This window comes from Tympanuchus pallidicinctus, unplaced genomic scaffold (assembly GCF_026119805.1).
Source record: "Tympanuchus pallidicinctus isolate F22 unplaced genomic scaffold, pur_lepc_1.0 scaffold31, whole genome shotgun sequence".
In the NCBI taxonomy this organism is placed as follows: domain Eukaryota; kingdom Metazoa; phylum Chordata; class Aves; order Galliformes; family Phasianidae; genus Tympanuchus; species Tympanuchus pallidicinctus.
Window position 1 is genome coordinate 6,683,586 of NW_026294749.1, and position 17,673 is coordinate 6,701,258.

Below are 17,673 nucleotides of genomic sequence, written 5' to 3' on the forward strand. Positions count from 1 at the left end.
ATATTGAGCCCTGTGGTTCACTATTAAAACCCTCTTCCTTAAACATAAGGAAAAAAAATAACATTCTATTTCTTCCGGAATTAAAATTGAAGTTAGGTTACAACAGAGAACATTCCTAACCAAAGCAGTAACAAAACAGTTCTTGTGTTTCCTGCAGGCACACAAAACTGTAGTTTACATTGTTTAAAGATTACATAGGACAAGTAAGCCTACAGAAGCCAGCTGAATTCCTCTGGATTTCAGCAGGACTGTGGAGGCAGAATGCAGCCTCTTCTCAAGAACTGAAGCACTCGATGTACAGAATGATGGGAAATGTGCTTTGCTGAGTTTCACAGGTAAGAAAACCAAAGCACAAGTATGCTGAACAACTTGCCCCAGAATCACCTGATTGCTTTTAAAATAGATGAGTGCTCTTCAGAGGTGAGGAATAGAAGGGATGTGTGGTAAGATGTTATAGTCATGCTTTCAATCTGGTGGTGGATAATGATAGGACAAGGGGGAATGGTCTTAAACTGAGACAGAGGAGATTTAAATTAGATATTGGGAAGAAGTTTTTCACACAGAGGATGGTGAAGCACTGGAACAGGTTGCCCAAGGAGGCTGTGGATGCCCCATCCCTGGAGGCATTCAAGGCCAGGCTGGACGTGGCTCTGGGCAGCCTGGTCTGCTGGTTGGTGACCCTGCACATAGCAGGGTGTTGAAACCAGATGAGCATTGTGGTCCTTTTCAACTCAGGCCATTCTGTGATTCATTCAAGACAATGTGTTACTTTTCAGCTCTTTCTGTTTTGCTTCACCTGTTTAGGAAGCCAGGTGTGTCTACTTAAGCTTTCTGGGGCAGGGGAACGGTTATATGGCTACATGGGACAGCAAGAATGTTGTATTTCAAATGAGTATCTGAACAAACTGGGAAGCAGGCGTAAGCTCTGTTCTTTCTGTTGAAAACACAGTGGTTTCCTCTCCTGGCTGTATCAGGATTTTCAGCAACTGATAATGCACTTCCTGTAAATAGCACCTGTCATATCACTCAGTATTGTCTGGTATTTTCAGTAAGCAATAGCTTTAACTTACTTACTTGCTGTACATGGTGATACCCAAACGTTTCCAGCTGTTTGTGAACAAAGGTTGTGTCTTCATTGTCACATGTGCTAAGTATGCTTGCACTTACTAGTGTTTGTTTCTGTGAGTTGCTATAGGTCTTACGTTCAACAAACCGTAACACTTTAAGCTGGACAGTGAACAGCCACCAGGCCACTGTAAAATGTTGTGGTGAAGTATTTTCTGCCATCACCAAAATGCTGGAAAGCTTTTGATCAAAGCTAACAAGCCTTGAGAGGAGAGGATGCCTATAGAGCCACTTCTAACGCGCTAGGTTTGTAGATACAGCTGTGAGTTGTTTTCTAGTGCTCTGAGCCCAACCATTTCTGCAAGGTGACATAAAATTGATAGCACCAACTGCGTTCTCCTTCCTGGGCTCTGCTTGGTAATGTGGTTATCAACACACACAGTGACACTGCAGCTTTTGTGCAGGCTGCCCACAAGTGGGTGCTTCCCAGTGAGTTTTCTAAGAAGTGAGATTGAGATGTGTGAAGATAAGGATGTGTGACAAACACAGCTCAAATACAGCTTTGATAGAGAATTTGTTTCTTGGTGTTGCATGCATCTTTACAATGCCTGCTTATGTCTCCTATCTTTTGTGTCTGTTTGTTGTCTGTGAACCTTGCTTATGATGATCTCCTTTTCTGCTCTAACTGTATGGACTAAGGGCTAAAGCATGTCCAGATGTCACTGACTCACAGTGTGTGAAAATGCCTAACTTTACAGACTCAGGGCTTTAAATGGAAACTTTATGATGTGGCTTGGAGTGCCTCACCAGTAGATATCCAGTCTTAAAACAGTAAAAATAAAACTACTCCATGGTACTGTAATGCAAATAATAACAAGTTGAAGGAGGGAAGATTTAGGTTGGATGTTAGGGGGAAGTTCTTCACAAGGAGAGTAGTTAGGCCCTGGAACGGGCTGCCCAGGGAGGTTGTGGATGCCCCGTCCTTGGACGTGTTCAAGGCCAGGTTGGACGGGGTCCTGGGCAACCTGATCTGAATGTGGATGTTTGGAGGCCCTGCTGGGCAGGGGGGTTGGAACTACATGATCCTTGAGGTCCCTTCCAACCCGGGTGATTCTGTGATTCTGTGAAGTAACAAAAGTAGATGCTACTTTTTTTTCTTTTGAGGTCACAGTGCTTCAACAGGGTTTAAGGAAGTTTTGGGTAGTGATTCCTGGCGATGTGAAACTGAAGTCGTGAAACCAATTTAAAAATAAAAAATAAAAAGTGAAATCACAAGCTGGCCTTGATTCCAAGCATGAACTACTGGTGATATGGGTAGAGAAAGCAGCTTTGCAGCTAGGCTGCTGTGACTTTTTAACTCCTGGTCTGAGCCTTTCCATAAACCAGCACACAGAAGTCCATTACGCTATTCTTCAGCTTTGTATTTTTTCCTGTATCTGAAATACAGGCTTATTTAGTTTCCAAGTGACTTTGTTTTGGTTTTTTGTTTGTTTGCTCTGTTTGTTTCTTAAGTTATGGAGTTACACAGATGACCTAAGTTTCCACTAGCATAAAATCACAGGGCTGCAGTAAGTGCAGTGGAATGGTGCTGATTTGCATCAGCTGTAGTTTTGGATCACAGCGCTGAATTTTCTGCTTGCCGCTGGTGTTCGTGATCACAAACTGAATGCAGTTGCAAAGCTCCATCTTTCTACAGACCCTACTGAGTTAGCAATAGAAGGCAGAATATAAGATCAGCAGTTTTATTTTTAATGATGCTTTCATGACTCAGTCCTGCCCTCACTCGCATCAGCTCTGGAGTTTTCTGCCAGTTGTGTTCTGAACAGCATTTCTGCTTGCTTCAGTGGAACAGGCTTGGTGCTGGCTGCCCTTGAACAGCAAAGCTGACTGGGAAGGGGTACTCCCAGCTTCTGAAGTCATTCTTGCTTACAAAATCTCATTAAAAAGAGCCAAACTAACACTTCTGGGGATATTCCACTTTAGAGAGGAGAGGAAGCACAGCATGTACCAGTTAGTAATCAGCACTATCAGCATTTTCAAGGGAACTGTGAAATAGGATACTTGTCCAAAGCTCTTAGCAAGAATTTTGCCAGTGCCATCCCCATGACATCTACTCACTTTAGACAGAGTGATGTAATTTCTGCACGTGATGGCCAACAAGGCCAAAGAGCTGATGTGTCACACCACTGGTGACACAACAACCGTGCGTTCTGGAGTGCTGAACTACTTGTTTGTGGAGAAAAAAGTCTGTCTAAATTATTGTGTGATAAGCTCTTCTGGTGGAGAAGTACACGTATTTGCTAAGGTGATCTTTGGAAACCTGTGATCAAATTTGAGCATGTGTTCTCATTAACAAAAAGCTCGTGGCAAAACTTGGCATCTCAGTGCTTCGGTAGCTTGCTCCTGCCAAATACCTGAAGCAGATTCTTGGTTTGTTCATCTCAATCTGTTTGGTCTTCTCATTTTATTGAGGTTCCAACATGAAGAACACTTCAGCAAATGCACGCTTGTTTCCTATGTTGGTGATACTTTCTCATCTCAAAGACAGAAGCCTAAATTTAGGGCAGGTTTGGAGGACAAGAAGGAACAAAGATGAAGCGCTGGGGCACCTTGGTGGAACAGAGAACAGTCTTGCTGTTGTGGATGACATGAAATCCTGAAGGCTTACAAACAATAAATCAGTTTGGTTAAGTCCAGACTATCTGTTTTAATTCTTTTGAGGACTTCCATCTCACAAGAAGGAGGAAATAATAGAAATATTAAATTTCTAGGTAGAAGGTAGGAGAAGGGGGAGAAAAACAGTCTTCATTTGGAATATGTTGAAATCAGATGTTTTAATGACATTGCTTCTCTTAAAATATTTCATTTCTTCATTTGAGACGTTTCTCAGAAAAGACTCTACTCTGTCAACAGTTTCAGTTTTGGCAAATTGGCATTTCCCAGTGGGAGGAAAAACTGGTTGTGATGGAGCCCTGTTGGTTTCAATTCCACAAGACCACTCTCAGGGGTACACATTAGCAGAATAGTGAAGTGTCCCTCCATCATTTAAACTGAGAATCATGCTTTTCCGAGAGAAGCAGGCAAATAAAAGCTCTCGTTAGGAAGAAGTTCATCGTAGTTCATTTGTAGATGCTCCCTGACTCATAATCTACATTCTGGCTCTATTTCTGTATTGGATTCCTTAGGGCAACTGTTCAGACAAGCTCTCCTACTGACTGGTTTTTACATTCACATAGCTTGTTTTGGCAAGTTAATGGGAAGTACTGACTCTTTGTAAACATACATTAATGCAACAGGCAATTAGGGATGTAGGTAATGCAGTGATTAGACTAGGCCTCAGACAGGTCTGACTGTGCATGTGAATAAAAAAGTTGTGATAAGACCCAACAGGAATATGTTAGTGCTCTTTAAGAAGTGAGGATGGACAGTTTTACGGAGGGTTTTTGTCTCGTAGGCCTAACTGCATTAATTTCACTTTAATTCTATTTTAGAGGTGTTTTGGTAGAAAGCTTCATTTAGATTTAGAGGTTTTTGAAGGAAAAAAAACCAAACACAATATTAACACTGCTATTTAAAAAACAAAAAATGCTAACATTTCATGCCAGATCTGGAACCATAATCTTTGGATGATAATTAGTTTTCTGCCAAAACAAATGCGTACAAAATCATGCAGGACCTGCAAAGCCTCCAGTTACCCATAGAACTGTATTTCCTGACCAAGATGAGTCTTCATCCATCCATTTCCCATCTCAGAAATGGTGCTTCCTCCTCATGATGACAGTCGCTTTTGGAAGAATCAACTTTCCATTCAAGTTTTCCAAAATGCTCAACTGCTGTTCTGCTTGAGTGTTGGTATTTGCGGGGAAATGTTAATTACCCAGACATATTATTTGGCTAATCTGTTTTCAGATGTAACCAAAGATCCAGTTAGTTCTAACTCTCAAGAGGGAACTCATAAGCCTATATTATTTACTTATTAAATTTAAGCTAAGGTTTGATCCTGTGCTTGTGCCTGTGCAGGCAGATTTGTGTCCCCAGGGAGCTCATCTGTTGGTTGAGGCAGCAGGACCGGCCTTATTTCTGATGCCACAGGGAAAAAATGATGCCCTCTGGTCTACAAACAGAGCTGATTAAAAAGAGCCCTGTGCTTAGGGAGAAGCAGGGAGTAATGTTGAGCTCATATGTTTACTCAGCCTAATAAAATGCAGTTTTTTCTTAAAATAGTTCTCTAGAAATCACACTGGTGACTAACCACGGCTTACTCAGATGTGTGGATAAGGTTTTCTTCATTTGTTGCTTTGCATGGAGACTCCCACAGATAGATTACTGATACAGGGCCTGTGCAGTTAAAATGGCACTTCTCCTATTAATTCCACGTGGAAAGTTACAAGAGACATTCCCAAGTCTAAGGATGGAGCTGTGTGCTGCCTTTACCATTCAGTTTGCACTTAATCTGAGAGAATTTCATCCTTTAAAGCACACTTCATGAAAGAGAGCCGTGAGTGCCGAGGAATGCATTACAATTCCTGCAGCACTCAGCAATTCTGCTGTGTTCTCAGCACTTTAACACTGAAACAATATTTTGTTACGAAGGTTAAAAATCCCCAAAGTGGAATTTACAATGTGAAAGTAATAGGAAAAGAGAGATGGTAAGACGACTGCTCGGGCCCTTTGCGGGAACTGGATCACAGGACTTTTAGATTCAAGGGTAAATGGGGACATTATTCTGTCTTGGAATACAAAAACATTGTTTTTATGGGAGGAAGAAGAAAGCTTGTTGGCAAAATGTGTCTGCCACGCTTAAAGGCAGCCCTTTACTTTGCTAAATGGATGCGTTTTCATGCTTTGTGAATGTGAAGCTAGACAAGCAAAAAGATGGTCAAGGAAAGGCAGGCTTGTTTCTGGAGCACATTACACACAGCTGTTTGTACCCTCCCAGCTAAGACAGTACTTCTTTAACTGGAAGGAAAAACGTCATAGCACAGCTAACTGACTCTGCTACTGAAGTCTGTGCCAAAGCAGTCAGGGTGGTGCTACTTGTGGGGCTGCGTTTCCACTTTCTCATGGATCCATCCAGAGTGACTCTGATTTAAATAAAGACCATTGGGAAAGAAGGCCTATTCCCTCAGCCTGTGCTTTACCCAAACCTCCTGCTGAAGGCACTGAACTCTTGAAAAAGGTGAAGGACACAGGATGGTGGGGTGTGAAAGGGTCTGCCAAGGGCGTGTTTACACTTGGAAATAGGCCAGGGATGTTCATGTGTGAATATGAGCTCCTTCCTCGTCTGCTTCATCCACCTTTACAAAGGCGGATAAATCCAAGTGTTTCCTGAACTGTAGAGCTCAAGTTTAAAACAAACAAACAAAAGTACTGGAGAGTTCCAAGTTGGCATTTGTCTCCATTTATCTGAGTTACTCGGGTCCTCGTGGGAGCTGCACGTCACGGCTGATGTCCGCTGCGGACCTGTCTCTTCCCCACTCGAGCAGCTGCGGTGTGTCAGCCTCGTGTTCTGTTTTATGCTGAATCCTGAAAGCTATTGGTTCCTACAGAAAACTTTCAGAATTTGTTGCAATGGCTTTCCAACGTGCAAAAAATTTCCCTGAAACTTTTGGCTAACGCTGTTTTCAGGATGGCTGGGACAGTAGAGCAGATCACTTAGGGAAACACTGAACTATGAAAAGAAAAACCCTGAGTTATGCTGGTGATGTCCTTTAATCATGACTTCTTGCAAGGATTTCAAACTAGGGAAAACTGTGTGTAATTGCAGATGCTAAAGACGCTTGGTGCTTTGATAGCACCTTTCTCAAAGGATTTTTTGTACAGAATGAGTTCCCTTATAATTATAGCCACATGTTTTGTAGATGAGATCACTGAGGTGCAGAGATTCTCCAGACTATGTAGAACTCTGCAGCATGGATAAAACCCAGGTTTCCTGAATAGCAGGTGTGTCTGAAGGTTCCTTCTCCTTGCTTGTTGCAGTGAAAAGTGAGTAAGGCTGAGCACAGATGGGAGAAATAAACTGCAAGATGCAGCTTTTGTATCCTTAAGCTCCCCAAATGCTCTTTATGCTTAAGGGTGTAACTGTTTTGTGACCGAACTTGCAGCAGAGCAACAGAAGCTTGCAGCTGAATAAGGTTAATTTTAAGTCACTCTTCCTTATCTGTGTCATTTGTAGAGTAAGTTTTAGAAGGTGGCATTTTTATTTGATAGAAGAAGCTGTTAAGAGCTGTGTTGTTATCAACTTGCTTGGCCAGAATCAATTCATCATTGTAATCACCTGCCTCAGGACTCCTTTTTGGTTTGCTTTGCCTTTCTGATTAACTAGATGTTTGTTACCTCAGTGCAGCTTTATAACATGCTTGCTGTTGATTTACTGTTACCTGAGGCTAGATAATTACTGCCTGACAGCAGTTCCTGAGCTTTGCCTATAAAAAACCGGTATGGCAGCCAAACCACACATTTGCACACACACACAAAACAACAACAACAACAAAAATAACAGGCAAATGTGCACAGAAATGCATAGGATAGAAACTGCTGTTGGCCCTGCTTGGGGTAGTGTTTAGGACACAGTCTTCTTGAACTGCTGCTGTGAGAAAGGAGAAGGCTTACATATGCAGTGAGTGTAAAGTAAAAGCCTTACAACTTCTATAGCCCTGCCAAGATGCACAGCTTGCTGACCAGCTGTTTCTGCTAATGGAAGAAAGCAGAGTGGCTCAATTACGCCGTTTGGGCATGTGTCACAAGTCTTGAGGAAAAACTATTAATCCCCATGGAAGTCCAAGCAAAGTTTCCTTGAATCAAACATTCAAGATTTTCCCTTTTCCTCAATACTGCAGACTGTTCTTACAGATTCCTAGAGGAGGAGGATCAGGAGGACAGGCTGTTACCTTGTACATAGGAGGCAAGTGCTAAAGTGCTTCTCCTTGGTTAGATCTGCTTTCACAAAGGCATTAGCAGGGAGTTGCAGCAGCTGCTTTTGGTGAGCACAGCTGTAAACACAGCTTTGCAAGGTTAGGCTGATAAAGAATGGAGTATTTTCTTCTTTACTTTTTGCCTTGCTCTTCTGTTACTAATAAACCTACAGTTCTTTCTTGTTTATCATCATTTCAGTTCCAGTGGGCTCTTTTTAGTCTAAACCAGAGAATTCCAAGGGACTAGACAGATGTCTGCCTCTAATCAAAGCAGGACGCTGGAATGAGGTTTGCCATCCAGCAAGCCTGCCACTACATACTGAGCACTGAGACTTGGGGCTCATACACCAAATTAACTGACTCAGGATCAAAGCAATCCCATCCTGAGCAACAAATGCTAGCCAGCACTAAGCACGTTGATAGCTGCTTTGCTCAGGGTAAACTGCTTTATAAATAGGCATTTAATTTATTCTAGAGTGGTCAATTCACTTGCTTTTGTGTAGCACAGCTCACTTCTCATAGTTTGCAAAGAATTGAGTGAAACAAGTTGTAAGCCAGATAATTGGTCTTATTTTTCTATAGATAGTGACTTCAGAAAAATGCATATTCAGATTTTCTGAAAAGTTTCTAGGCATAAACTTAGAGAAAATAGGTGCGTTAGCATCTCTGATTTTTCATTTCCACTAGAAGTTTGCATGACTGCCATCTGTTTCAATTCTGTGTATCTAGGGTTTCAGCATGCTCCACGTTGCACCCAGGCTTATGCAGAATGCTGTAATAATTTTGGGGAGCTAGAGAAACAGAGGGAACATGGAACATGAAGAGATTTTTGTATGCAGAGTGACACAAACACATCCATTACACCATGTATGCTATGCCAGTGGTCATTTATATTTTCTAAAAGGAAAGTAGCTGGTCAGTACATAGCACTGCATGTGAGCTAGCATCCTGGGCTTCCCATCTTACTCTGCACAGCTCTGCAGTATGGTGCACCTTGTGTGGCCTGAGATAGCTAGCTGAGGTATCTCTGCACAGGACTGTGCTATTATATGCACACCAGCACGAAAATGCAAACTCTCCTTTGAGTCAGCTGACTGTTTGCTGGCTGTCTGGTGACTGCTTTGGTGGGTGTCTAAATACTAATGTGGATAGATAAACCACACTGCCCTGAGAAAGGTTTAACTGTATCTAGCTTACAGCGAGAGGATGAGAGAGATGTGGATTTTCTTGGGTAACAATTGCTCCAACAAAGATGTTGCTTGCAGAAAGTGCAGTTTGCTCATCTTATTCTCCTGCATGTCCTACACAGCATAACTGTAGAAAAGCTGAGCAAACAAAACTCTCCTCTAACTTGATTTGGAATGATTCCATAGATTTTTTGCTCTTGCACAGGAGAAGGAAAACAGTCCATTTATTTTTATTAATGAAAATGAAATTATAACGAGGAAATAAAAGCATTAGAAGAACTCTTCCAAGTGCCTGACAGACCGAGTTTAGGGGCTAAAAACAAACACCACAACCCAAAACAGACTGTCTTGCCAATATAAATCAGGAGTTGAAAATGTGAACTAGTCAACAAGTTGCTGACAGAGACATCCTCAGCTCATCTAACCTTAAGCTCTGTAGGTAAAGAAGATGCTAATTGCCAGAGCTGCTGAGGTGGAAATGGAGGGCCAGTAGGATAACTTCTTTTTGGCTGGAAGGAGCCTGGAAGGTTCCTCATACAGATTCCTCTGCTTCCTCATACAGACACACCTTCTCTAACACTTTCAGCCACCAACGCCCTGTTGCCACCTATGTAGGTGGCACTGTGTACCAATTTACCTGCAAAGGTAAAATGAGGTAAATACAGGAGATGAGGAGTGAGATGGACAACAAGCACAAGAAAGGGGCTCAAGTGCTGGAAGGTCTCTCCTATGCTCACTGAAGCCTTTGGAGCTTTCTGCTGTTCCAGTAATAGCTGTACTGTGTAGCTGCTGCAGCTCCCACTTTTAGTCAAGAAATCTGCATTTTAGCTACAGATAAGCATCAAATTAATTTCTGTAAACTTCAGGCTCATTACTAAAACATCACTTGTTAACATCCTCATGCTCCTTCTTTCTTCCAAGTATCTCGTCTCAGCAATCATTGCTCTATCTTTGAAGTTTAGGTCCACTGGGACTTCTCCAGCAAGGCAGAACATCATATTTAATTAAATAAAAATTACTGGGGCAGATGATGTTACTGTTCATTAACTTGTGGGAGAGTTAGTCTCATTGCAGCAGCCCTCCTTTGAGTAGATAATGCAAGAGTGCCATATGCCAGATGTGCTTCAGGCTCCTTAGAGAGAGCCTGTAAGGACATAGGATAACACACTTTCCTCACCTTCAGCAGCTGCATGCTTTACTGAGTTATGAAATAAGCAAGCCATTAAGAGCTGGGCCTTTTCCTCCCATAGCAGTAAAGTTACAAGCAGGGAGTGGGTAAGTAGTTCAATTTATTTATTTATCCTTCCTATGTCTTAAGTCCGTAGCCTAATCACTGTACAGTAACTACATCACTGGCAATCAGCACAAGCAACGCACCTTGGAGCTATGACATGAAAGTAAATGCACTCACCTTGTTAGTCAGAGGTGGACCGTCAAGGCATCTCTGCGTGGAAGGTGGCACTTGGTAGATATCTTGCCCTGCTACACCGTGTCCAGTGGGTATTTGGTAAATTCCCTGATTCATATGGGAGGGAGGCACCTGGTAGACAGGGTCCCAGGCTGAGGCATGTGAGCTTGGCACTTGATAGATCTTCTGCTGGTTGAAAGATTGATGTGTCAGTCCTGAATTGGACATATCTTGGCTGGAAGGACTGTCCTGTACCACTGGACCTACCAAAAGCTTCACGCGGTTGCCTGGGACAATGCCTTGCCGGCCATGCAGGGAGCACAGCCACCATCCTTCGAGGCCTTCAGTGTTCTGCTCTATCACGGTCAAAATGTCTCCCTTGCGGAAGGCCAACTCTTCTGCACATTCGGGGACATTATCATAGAGAGCTCTTGCCATAAGATTCTGTGGAAAAAGATGGAGAAGAAAAACAAATGAACAAACGTAGCAGACTCTCTCCAAAACTTCAAGCACGTTCCAGGTAGAGAGAAGAAAAGAACTGAATTTGACCAAGTGTGTAGGAAACCAAAATAACAAAGAACATGATGCAACTTAACACAGGATTCCTCTTTCCTAAGTTGGAGAAGTGAGATGCTGATGTATTAGCAACTCTGCCAATTACAATCCAGTAATACAGTGTCCAGTGGAAGCTCTTCGAATGGTTTCTTTCTTGATTCTGTCTCACTGCTCTCAGCTCTGAGTGTTCTTGTTACTTGGGGCTTGCAGCCTCGCTTCCCTCCATGGATTTCCCTATTAATGTGTATGATGCATGTATTGCTACAGCTAGCTAGTTGATATTCTAAGTCCAACTTGAGCGAGACTCCAAGTGATATAAACTGTGGATCACATGATGAGGGGAAAAAACAGCCTAAAATACAACAGAGTCTACATCCACTTGAGGCCTGTGAGGTTCAGATGTCTTACTGAGAAGTGCCATGTCTTCTCATGGATTGAACTGGCTCCTTTCCACTCTTGCTGCAGGCCTGTATGGTGTGTTTCAGTTCCAAATTATTAGCCAAGCTTAGGTATTCAGTGGAAAGTAGGCAGGCAGTACATGCTGACATTCTTGGATTCCTCACAAAGGCTGCGAACATTTCATTTCTTGGCTCTGGTGATGTTTCCAAATGTCTTGGCAGGAACTGTTCTATGCCTGCCTGCTTTTTGGTGAAGGCAGTCAGCAGAGACAGTTATAAACTAATTGTAAGCACCTGAAAAAACACAGGGAGCCCCATATCTGGAGCGTTCCAGCTAAAATATTTGGATGCAAGACACAAACCGAAATGGTGCTAATCCACTGTAAGATAGGATATGCAGCTGTCTTGAAAGTTTATCTATCATAGGGACAGTGGCAAGTACAGGTCAGTGTTTTATCTATCATATTTATCCTCCCTCTTGGACATAGCACTTTTATTTTCTTCTCCACTTGTTACATCCTTTCCTGTTGTTAAAAAATAGTTTAATGATTCCCCATCCTTTCTGTGCTTCATCCATTTGACCATGCTCAGTTCAGTGTTTCTTAAGTGTAGCATACACTTAAGCATACAAACAGGAGGCTGGACGATGGGCTGATTGGTGGGTGAAGAGAGGGAAATTTGAGTATCACATAAAAGGTAGATGAGTATATTTTTCTCAAGACGTGGTACTGAAACAGGGTGTATGAGATCAGTTTTTTCTTCTCTGACTGGGAGATCAGCTTTCAAACATATGGGAAACACTGGCTTTGCCTTTCATCAGCATCATTAAGGAGGTCAGTACAAATTAAGCTCTGGACTCTGGCAGGACTGCTGTTTTGAGCTCAGCACTACGAGCCACAATTCTGAGTGAAGTTTGCTCCATTCGTCAATCAACAACACTGAGAAATACGCATAGAGAAAAAAAGCACAAAGCAATTTTGCCCATGCCTTGGCAGAACTTCCTTAGCATGGTTAAAGACAGTCGTCCCACTCTTGCTCTCTTGCTGGGCTGAATTTGCTGCTCAGCTGAGCTTTTCAATACGGAAAAGCTCCTGTCTAGTCTGGATATTCAAGTTAATCTCTCATCTTCCTACATTTCTTTTGAATACATCTTTCACACAAGAAAGCTACTAAGATGACTGGCTGTGTAACTGACAACTTAAACAGGGCTTTTGCAGAGAATGGTGTTTAAAAGAGAATGAAAAACACAGCAGGTCCACAAAATGAGCAGGCTACACTTACGATAAATGCTTATGCTCCTATACTTTGTTGGTTTAGGGTATTAAAAAAGCCCGATTAGCTTCTACATCACAGCAGTTCTCAGAACAAAGAATGGGACAGTGGTACAATTAGAGCAGATGAAAGTTCCCATGTGAATTTTTTTTTCCAGTTGCTCATTATCTCTGTCCCAGTGACCTTCTGACCACCTGGCATGCAGCATGTTAATACTTTCTGGATGCGTTTCAAGAACTTTGCTGCAAATAGCTTCAGATTCTTGTTGTCAGAGTTAACTTGGGCACCAGCATGTGAATTATACTAATTGGTTGCTGCTTGTTTCACAGCAATTTTCCCAAAGTCTTTTGAATGGTCATGTCACCAGCATCAGTCACTGATGGAGCAGTAAAGTAGGCTAAATATTTCTCCATGTAAGCACTGGGACCAAAAACAACACTGCTTCCTTGCCAATTACACAGTGCTCGTGCTAAGCAAACCTCCTGTGCTGAGTACTTCCCCGACTCTATTCTTTCTTCACACGATTTCTCAATGCAAGCTGCAGAAACAGTGTCACAAATGTTCTCATTAGTCAGCATAGTTGGCCTTCAGGAATAAAAAAGCAACACAAAACAGTCACCACAGAAGGTCATCAGGAAAGCTTCTGAAAACCACAAAGCTAACGTTAACCTGCTGTGGCAATCGAGCTGGTGGTCTCTGCTTCTCCACATGCAGAAAGAAGTTCCAATCAAAGACTCTCCTCAACACTTGCAGGCTTTAACTGCCCACTGATTTGACAGGCTTGACTAACCTTGGGATACTGCAGGCATCTGGTCACATCTCACAGCATACCATTTGGCTCAGACACTGCAGAGGGTGTCTTAGTTTCAGCTGGAACTGAATTGTTTCCTTCAGAGTGTCTGCTATGATGCTACATTTTTGGTTCTCAGAGAAAAATAACGTTGATAGCATTGATAGCACACTGATGTTTATAGTTTCTACAAAGCAGTGCTGTACAGAGCCAAGGCCGTTCTCAGCAAATGGCCCAAGGAGCTGAAAGGTTATAGGATTAGGACAGCTGACTTGAACTGGCCAAAGAGACAATCCATGCCATCTGACATCATGCAAAAGGAGTTCTGAAAGGGGTGGGAACTCATCTTCTCTCTTCTACTGCTAGGGGAGTTAGCTGGGCACTGGTCAGGGGGTGGTAAGCAATTGCTTGTGCATCACTTGTTATATGCATTCATATATATATATATATACACACACATATATAGTCATGTCTATTATGCTTTTCCCTTTCTCTGTCTTAGTGAATAGTTACAAATATCTGGAATTATCTGGACTTGCCCTTAGAGGCCTGGTTCTATTGCTCATTTATCTGTGAAGCACCAAATAAGCACTAACATGTAAGATGACAAGGCAAAGGCACAGCAGAGATCTTTTTGCACGACCAAGTGCTAAAAGCCCTCAGCCATTTCCTAAAGAAACTGGCAACAGAGAAAGGGCTGATGAGAATCTTGTCCTGGAGCTTGTTTATGCAAATGTAAAATTGCACAAAACTCCCTTTATATTTTCAATATAAAAAGAAAAAAAAAAGAAAAAAGAAAAAAAGAAGGATGTCAGATTCAGAGCTACAGATTCAAGTTCTGTAATTTCAAGAGAGAAACAATCCGATCCTAGGTAAGGATAACCTAGGCTGTGCCACAGAAATCAGCCAAGCTTCATGAAATGAACTGAAGAGCTGTTACAGCCTTCTTCTAGGAAGATGAAGGATGGTCCACCTAATGAAATGCTGTATGCAGTTGTGCTCTCTTTGAAAACTGAAAGCACCTGTGGTCTAACTACAGTTTTGTTCCCCTGAGCCTTGTGTCACAGAAGCCACGCTTCAGTTCAATGACAGCTTTGACTTTCTTTGAGTGGAAAGATTCAGTTTGACTTTTGAATCCTCGTGTCTTGTTAGTAATACTGCAGTGTTTGAAAGCCTAACACAAGGTCAAGCTCCCTCTGTGTCAACATTCTGTACAGACAAAACAGACGCACAAAAATTCAACCTAATTTTTTTAATTCTATCCCTAGCTCCATTAGTTGGATCTAAAACCAATATGAGCCTACAGATCTGTTAGATGAGCCCTGGAAAGCATCCTCTCTCCCAAACTTACAGGAATCAATGCTGTCATCCCCGCAGCTGAATAAAAACACATGAAAATACCCTGAAGAATACGATCTGCTTTGGCTAGCCTTCCCTGCAGCCAAGGGGACTGACAGAACTCTGTTCTTTGTGGTCTGAAGGATGAAAAAGCTGCTTGTTAATGAGGCTGAGCGGCAGAAGAGGGAACGGCTAAAGAGAGCGGTGGAAACATCTACACTTTCTCTTAGAGTAAACACAGCCAGTGACGTGGGTAACAAGAACGTGTGAGGTGCACGCAGCCGTGGAAGTAAACACGGGAATAATAAATGACACGCCATGAGATTAAACACAATGGTCTCCTTAAGCCTGAGGGCTGCGGTGCCAAGCTCCTCGCGCAGGGCTGCCTCAGCCAGCACTGCCATCAATGAGCGCTCATTCATGGGAAAGGTTCGGCCGACCGTGAGCTCAAAGAAGTTCAGTCGCTTCCCTCAGAGGTGCAATCTGAGGACGTTCCATACAGGGCTGTGTGTTCTGACTTCTATTCTGGTGGTTGGTGGTTTTTTTCTTTTTACTTTTTCTTTAAGTATTGCTTCTTAGGCGTAGAGTTTATGTGAAAACAGAACCAGGGAAGTCATCTTTTCTCTTATCTGAAAAGAGGTGGGACCCCTTGTTTCTATTTCTGGACAAACAGCTTCTTAAAATTCCAAATGGCATCTCTTCTACGTTAAGATAGCTTAGGAAAAGGAAGGAAGAGAGCAACAAAAGAAGGAAAGCTGGGAGAGACACCCTGAAGGAGCGGCTATGCACAAACCAGTATCTTTGTCTCGGCTGAATCACTCTGAATTCACCATCACAGAGTATTTTTGTACAGATTCTTGTCTCCTTTTGGTTTTCATTATCCCTTGCTTCTGCTTTAGGTTTCTTTAAAGCAGATCATAGCTATTAAAGCATTTATATATCCTTCTATGGTTGCAGGCCTAACAGTAATGATTTGCCCTTGAGAAGGAATGCTCTAAACATCCAATAAAGAGCTACATTCTGAGAGAAACCACTTGTCTACAAGCAGTATTGGTGGAAAAGGGTGAAGTTCATGCTCTATTGCACCTTCACATGAGAGAGCTTCACTGCAAGAGCCACTGGGCAGCTTAACATTTGTGCTTTTAAGTTCCTGTCTCCCTTCCTACTTCTTGTCTCTGCCACCGAAATAAAGAATCTGCTGTTCTGTGTTAGCAAGGAAAGAACCTGTTCATGCATGGTAGGTTATAGGGCTAGCTCAGTAAGCAACCTTCCACAATGCTTATCTAATACAAATTGAGATAGGTCAGAATAAGCCACTCTGCCTTGGAAAATGTCTTTTGCTGGTCTCCTCAAATAGGGAACAAGACAGGTTTTACATTTACATGGGAAATGGACTGCAAAATGGTCCCTTGCTGCTTGCTGGTAGCAGCCCACAGGCTGGTAACAGCTGATTGTCAGCAGCAAGCTGGCTGCAGGTACTTTGTTTTATCTTAAGTCAATAGTTACACCACCGAGGAAGCAAGAAATGCTACCACAACTTGTATGAAACGGCTTGCTGCAGCACCGGGGTGCTGCTGTTACCACAGTTACAGGCAGGCAAGCAGAAGGGCTTTGAGAAGCCCTTAGCATCCAGTTCAGACTGTGGTTCTGAACTTCAAGGACTGAGCTTCCTTGGCTCACAGCTAAGGACCAAAGAGGGAGCCTGGTTGCAGATGCTCAGCGTCGTAACATTTCAGACAAATGCCACGGTTGCACTTTTTAGGCTCTCTCTTGCTTTTTTCCTCCTAAGAAAACAAGCTTGCTTTTAGGGCAGACACTTTTCTGGTTAAGTGTTACTAGCCAAAATAATTATGAGTCCTGTTGGCTGGAAATTAAGGCAGTTTTCCATGTACAGATTTGGAAGATTGACTTTACAGCTAATGAGAGAGCAAGCTAGGAGGCAACAGCCTGAGCAGAGCCCTAATAAGGACTGTTCTTCCACCCTGAATATACTCGTGGTCTGGTCCTGTGCATTTCTGGAATGGAGGCTGCCAGTCACGCTAGAGTATGCCAAGCTGTCTGGAAGTTGTGATGTGGAAAATCTTGGGTCTGCAGAAGGGAAAGGCAAGTGTCTTATTTCAGAGATCCACTGAGCTGTCCCAGCTCTTCTGTCTGGCCTGAACTGCAGTTTGCTCCAGGCTGCTTTCTGTAGTGTGATCAGTTACGCAGTAATGCTAAGAAGCAGGAATGTCCCCTCCTTAATGCTTCACAGTGGGGTAAACCAAAGAGGGTGTGATACCTGTCACACTTTGGCTATACACAGTTTATGCAGGCACAATATTGCAGCCAGGAGGGGTGGCAGGCAGCTAGCTCTCGGGCACTTCATGCTCCCCCTCAAAATGCTGAGGTAGTCGATCAGTTTTTCCAAGATAGGGATTCAAATGTTAAGTAAACACACGAGAGACCAAAAGCTCTCAGCTCCAAGGACATTTTTGTTTCACCATAGCTATTCCATTTTAAGCAAATAGGAGACATTGGTGTGTGCAGGCTTTTGCAGGCAGTCAGCAAAGTACTTTGCAAAACTTTGCTTCTCTGGGCAACCCATTCTTGTGCCTCCCCACCTTCTGAATGAAGAGTTTCTTCCTAACACCTAACCTAAATCTCCCCTCTTTTAGTTTAAAACTATTCTCCCTCTTGTTCTATCGCTATCAGACACCACAAAAAGCCTCCCCCCCTCCTGACTGTAAGTTCTCCTCAAGCTTCGGAA

General features: G+C 42.8%; 1 protein-coding gene across 2 annotated transcripts in view; it reads right to left on the reverse strand.

Annotated features, from left to right (window-relative positions):
- NEDD9 (neural precursor cell expressed, developmentally down-regulated 9) overlaps nt 1–17,673 on the reverse strand; it is a 90,162-nt gene that overhangs the window by 11,125 nt on the left and 61,364 nt on the right. For both annotated transcript variants that reach the window (XM_052697765.1, XM_052697764.1), the window contains one exon: nt 10,578–11,018. In XM_052697765.1, coding sequence (XP_052553725.1) covers nt 10,578–11,018 — 441 coding nt within the window. The remainder of the gene's footprint in view (nt 1–10,577; nt 11,019–17,673) is intronic.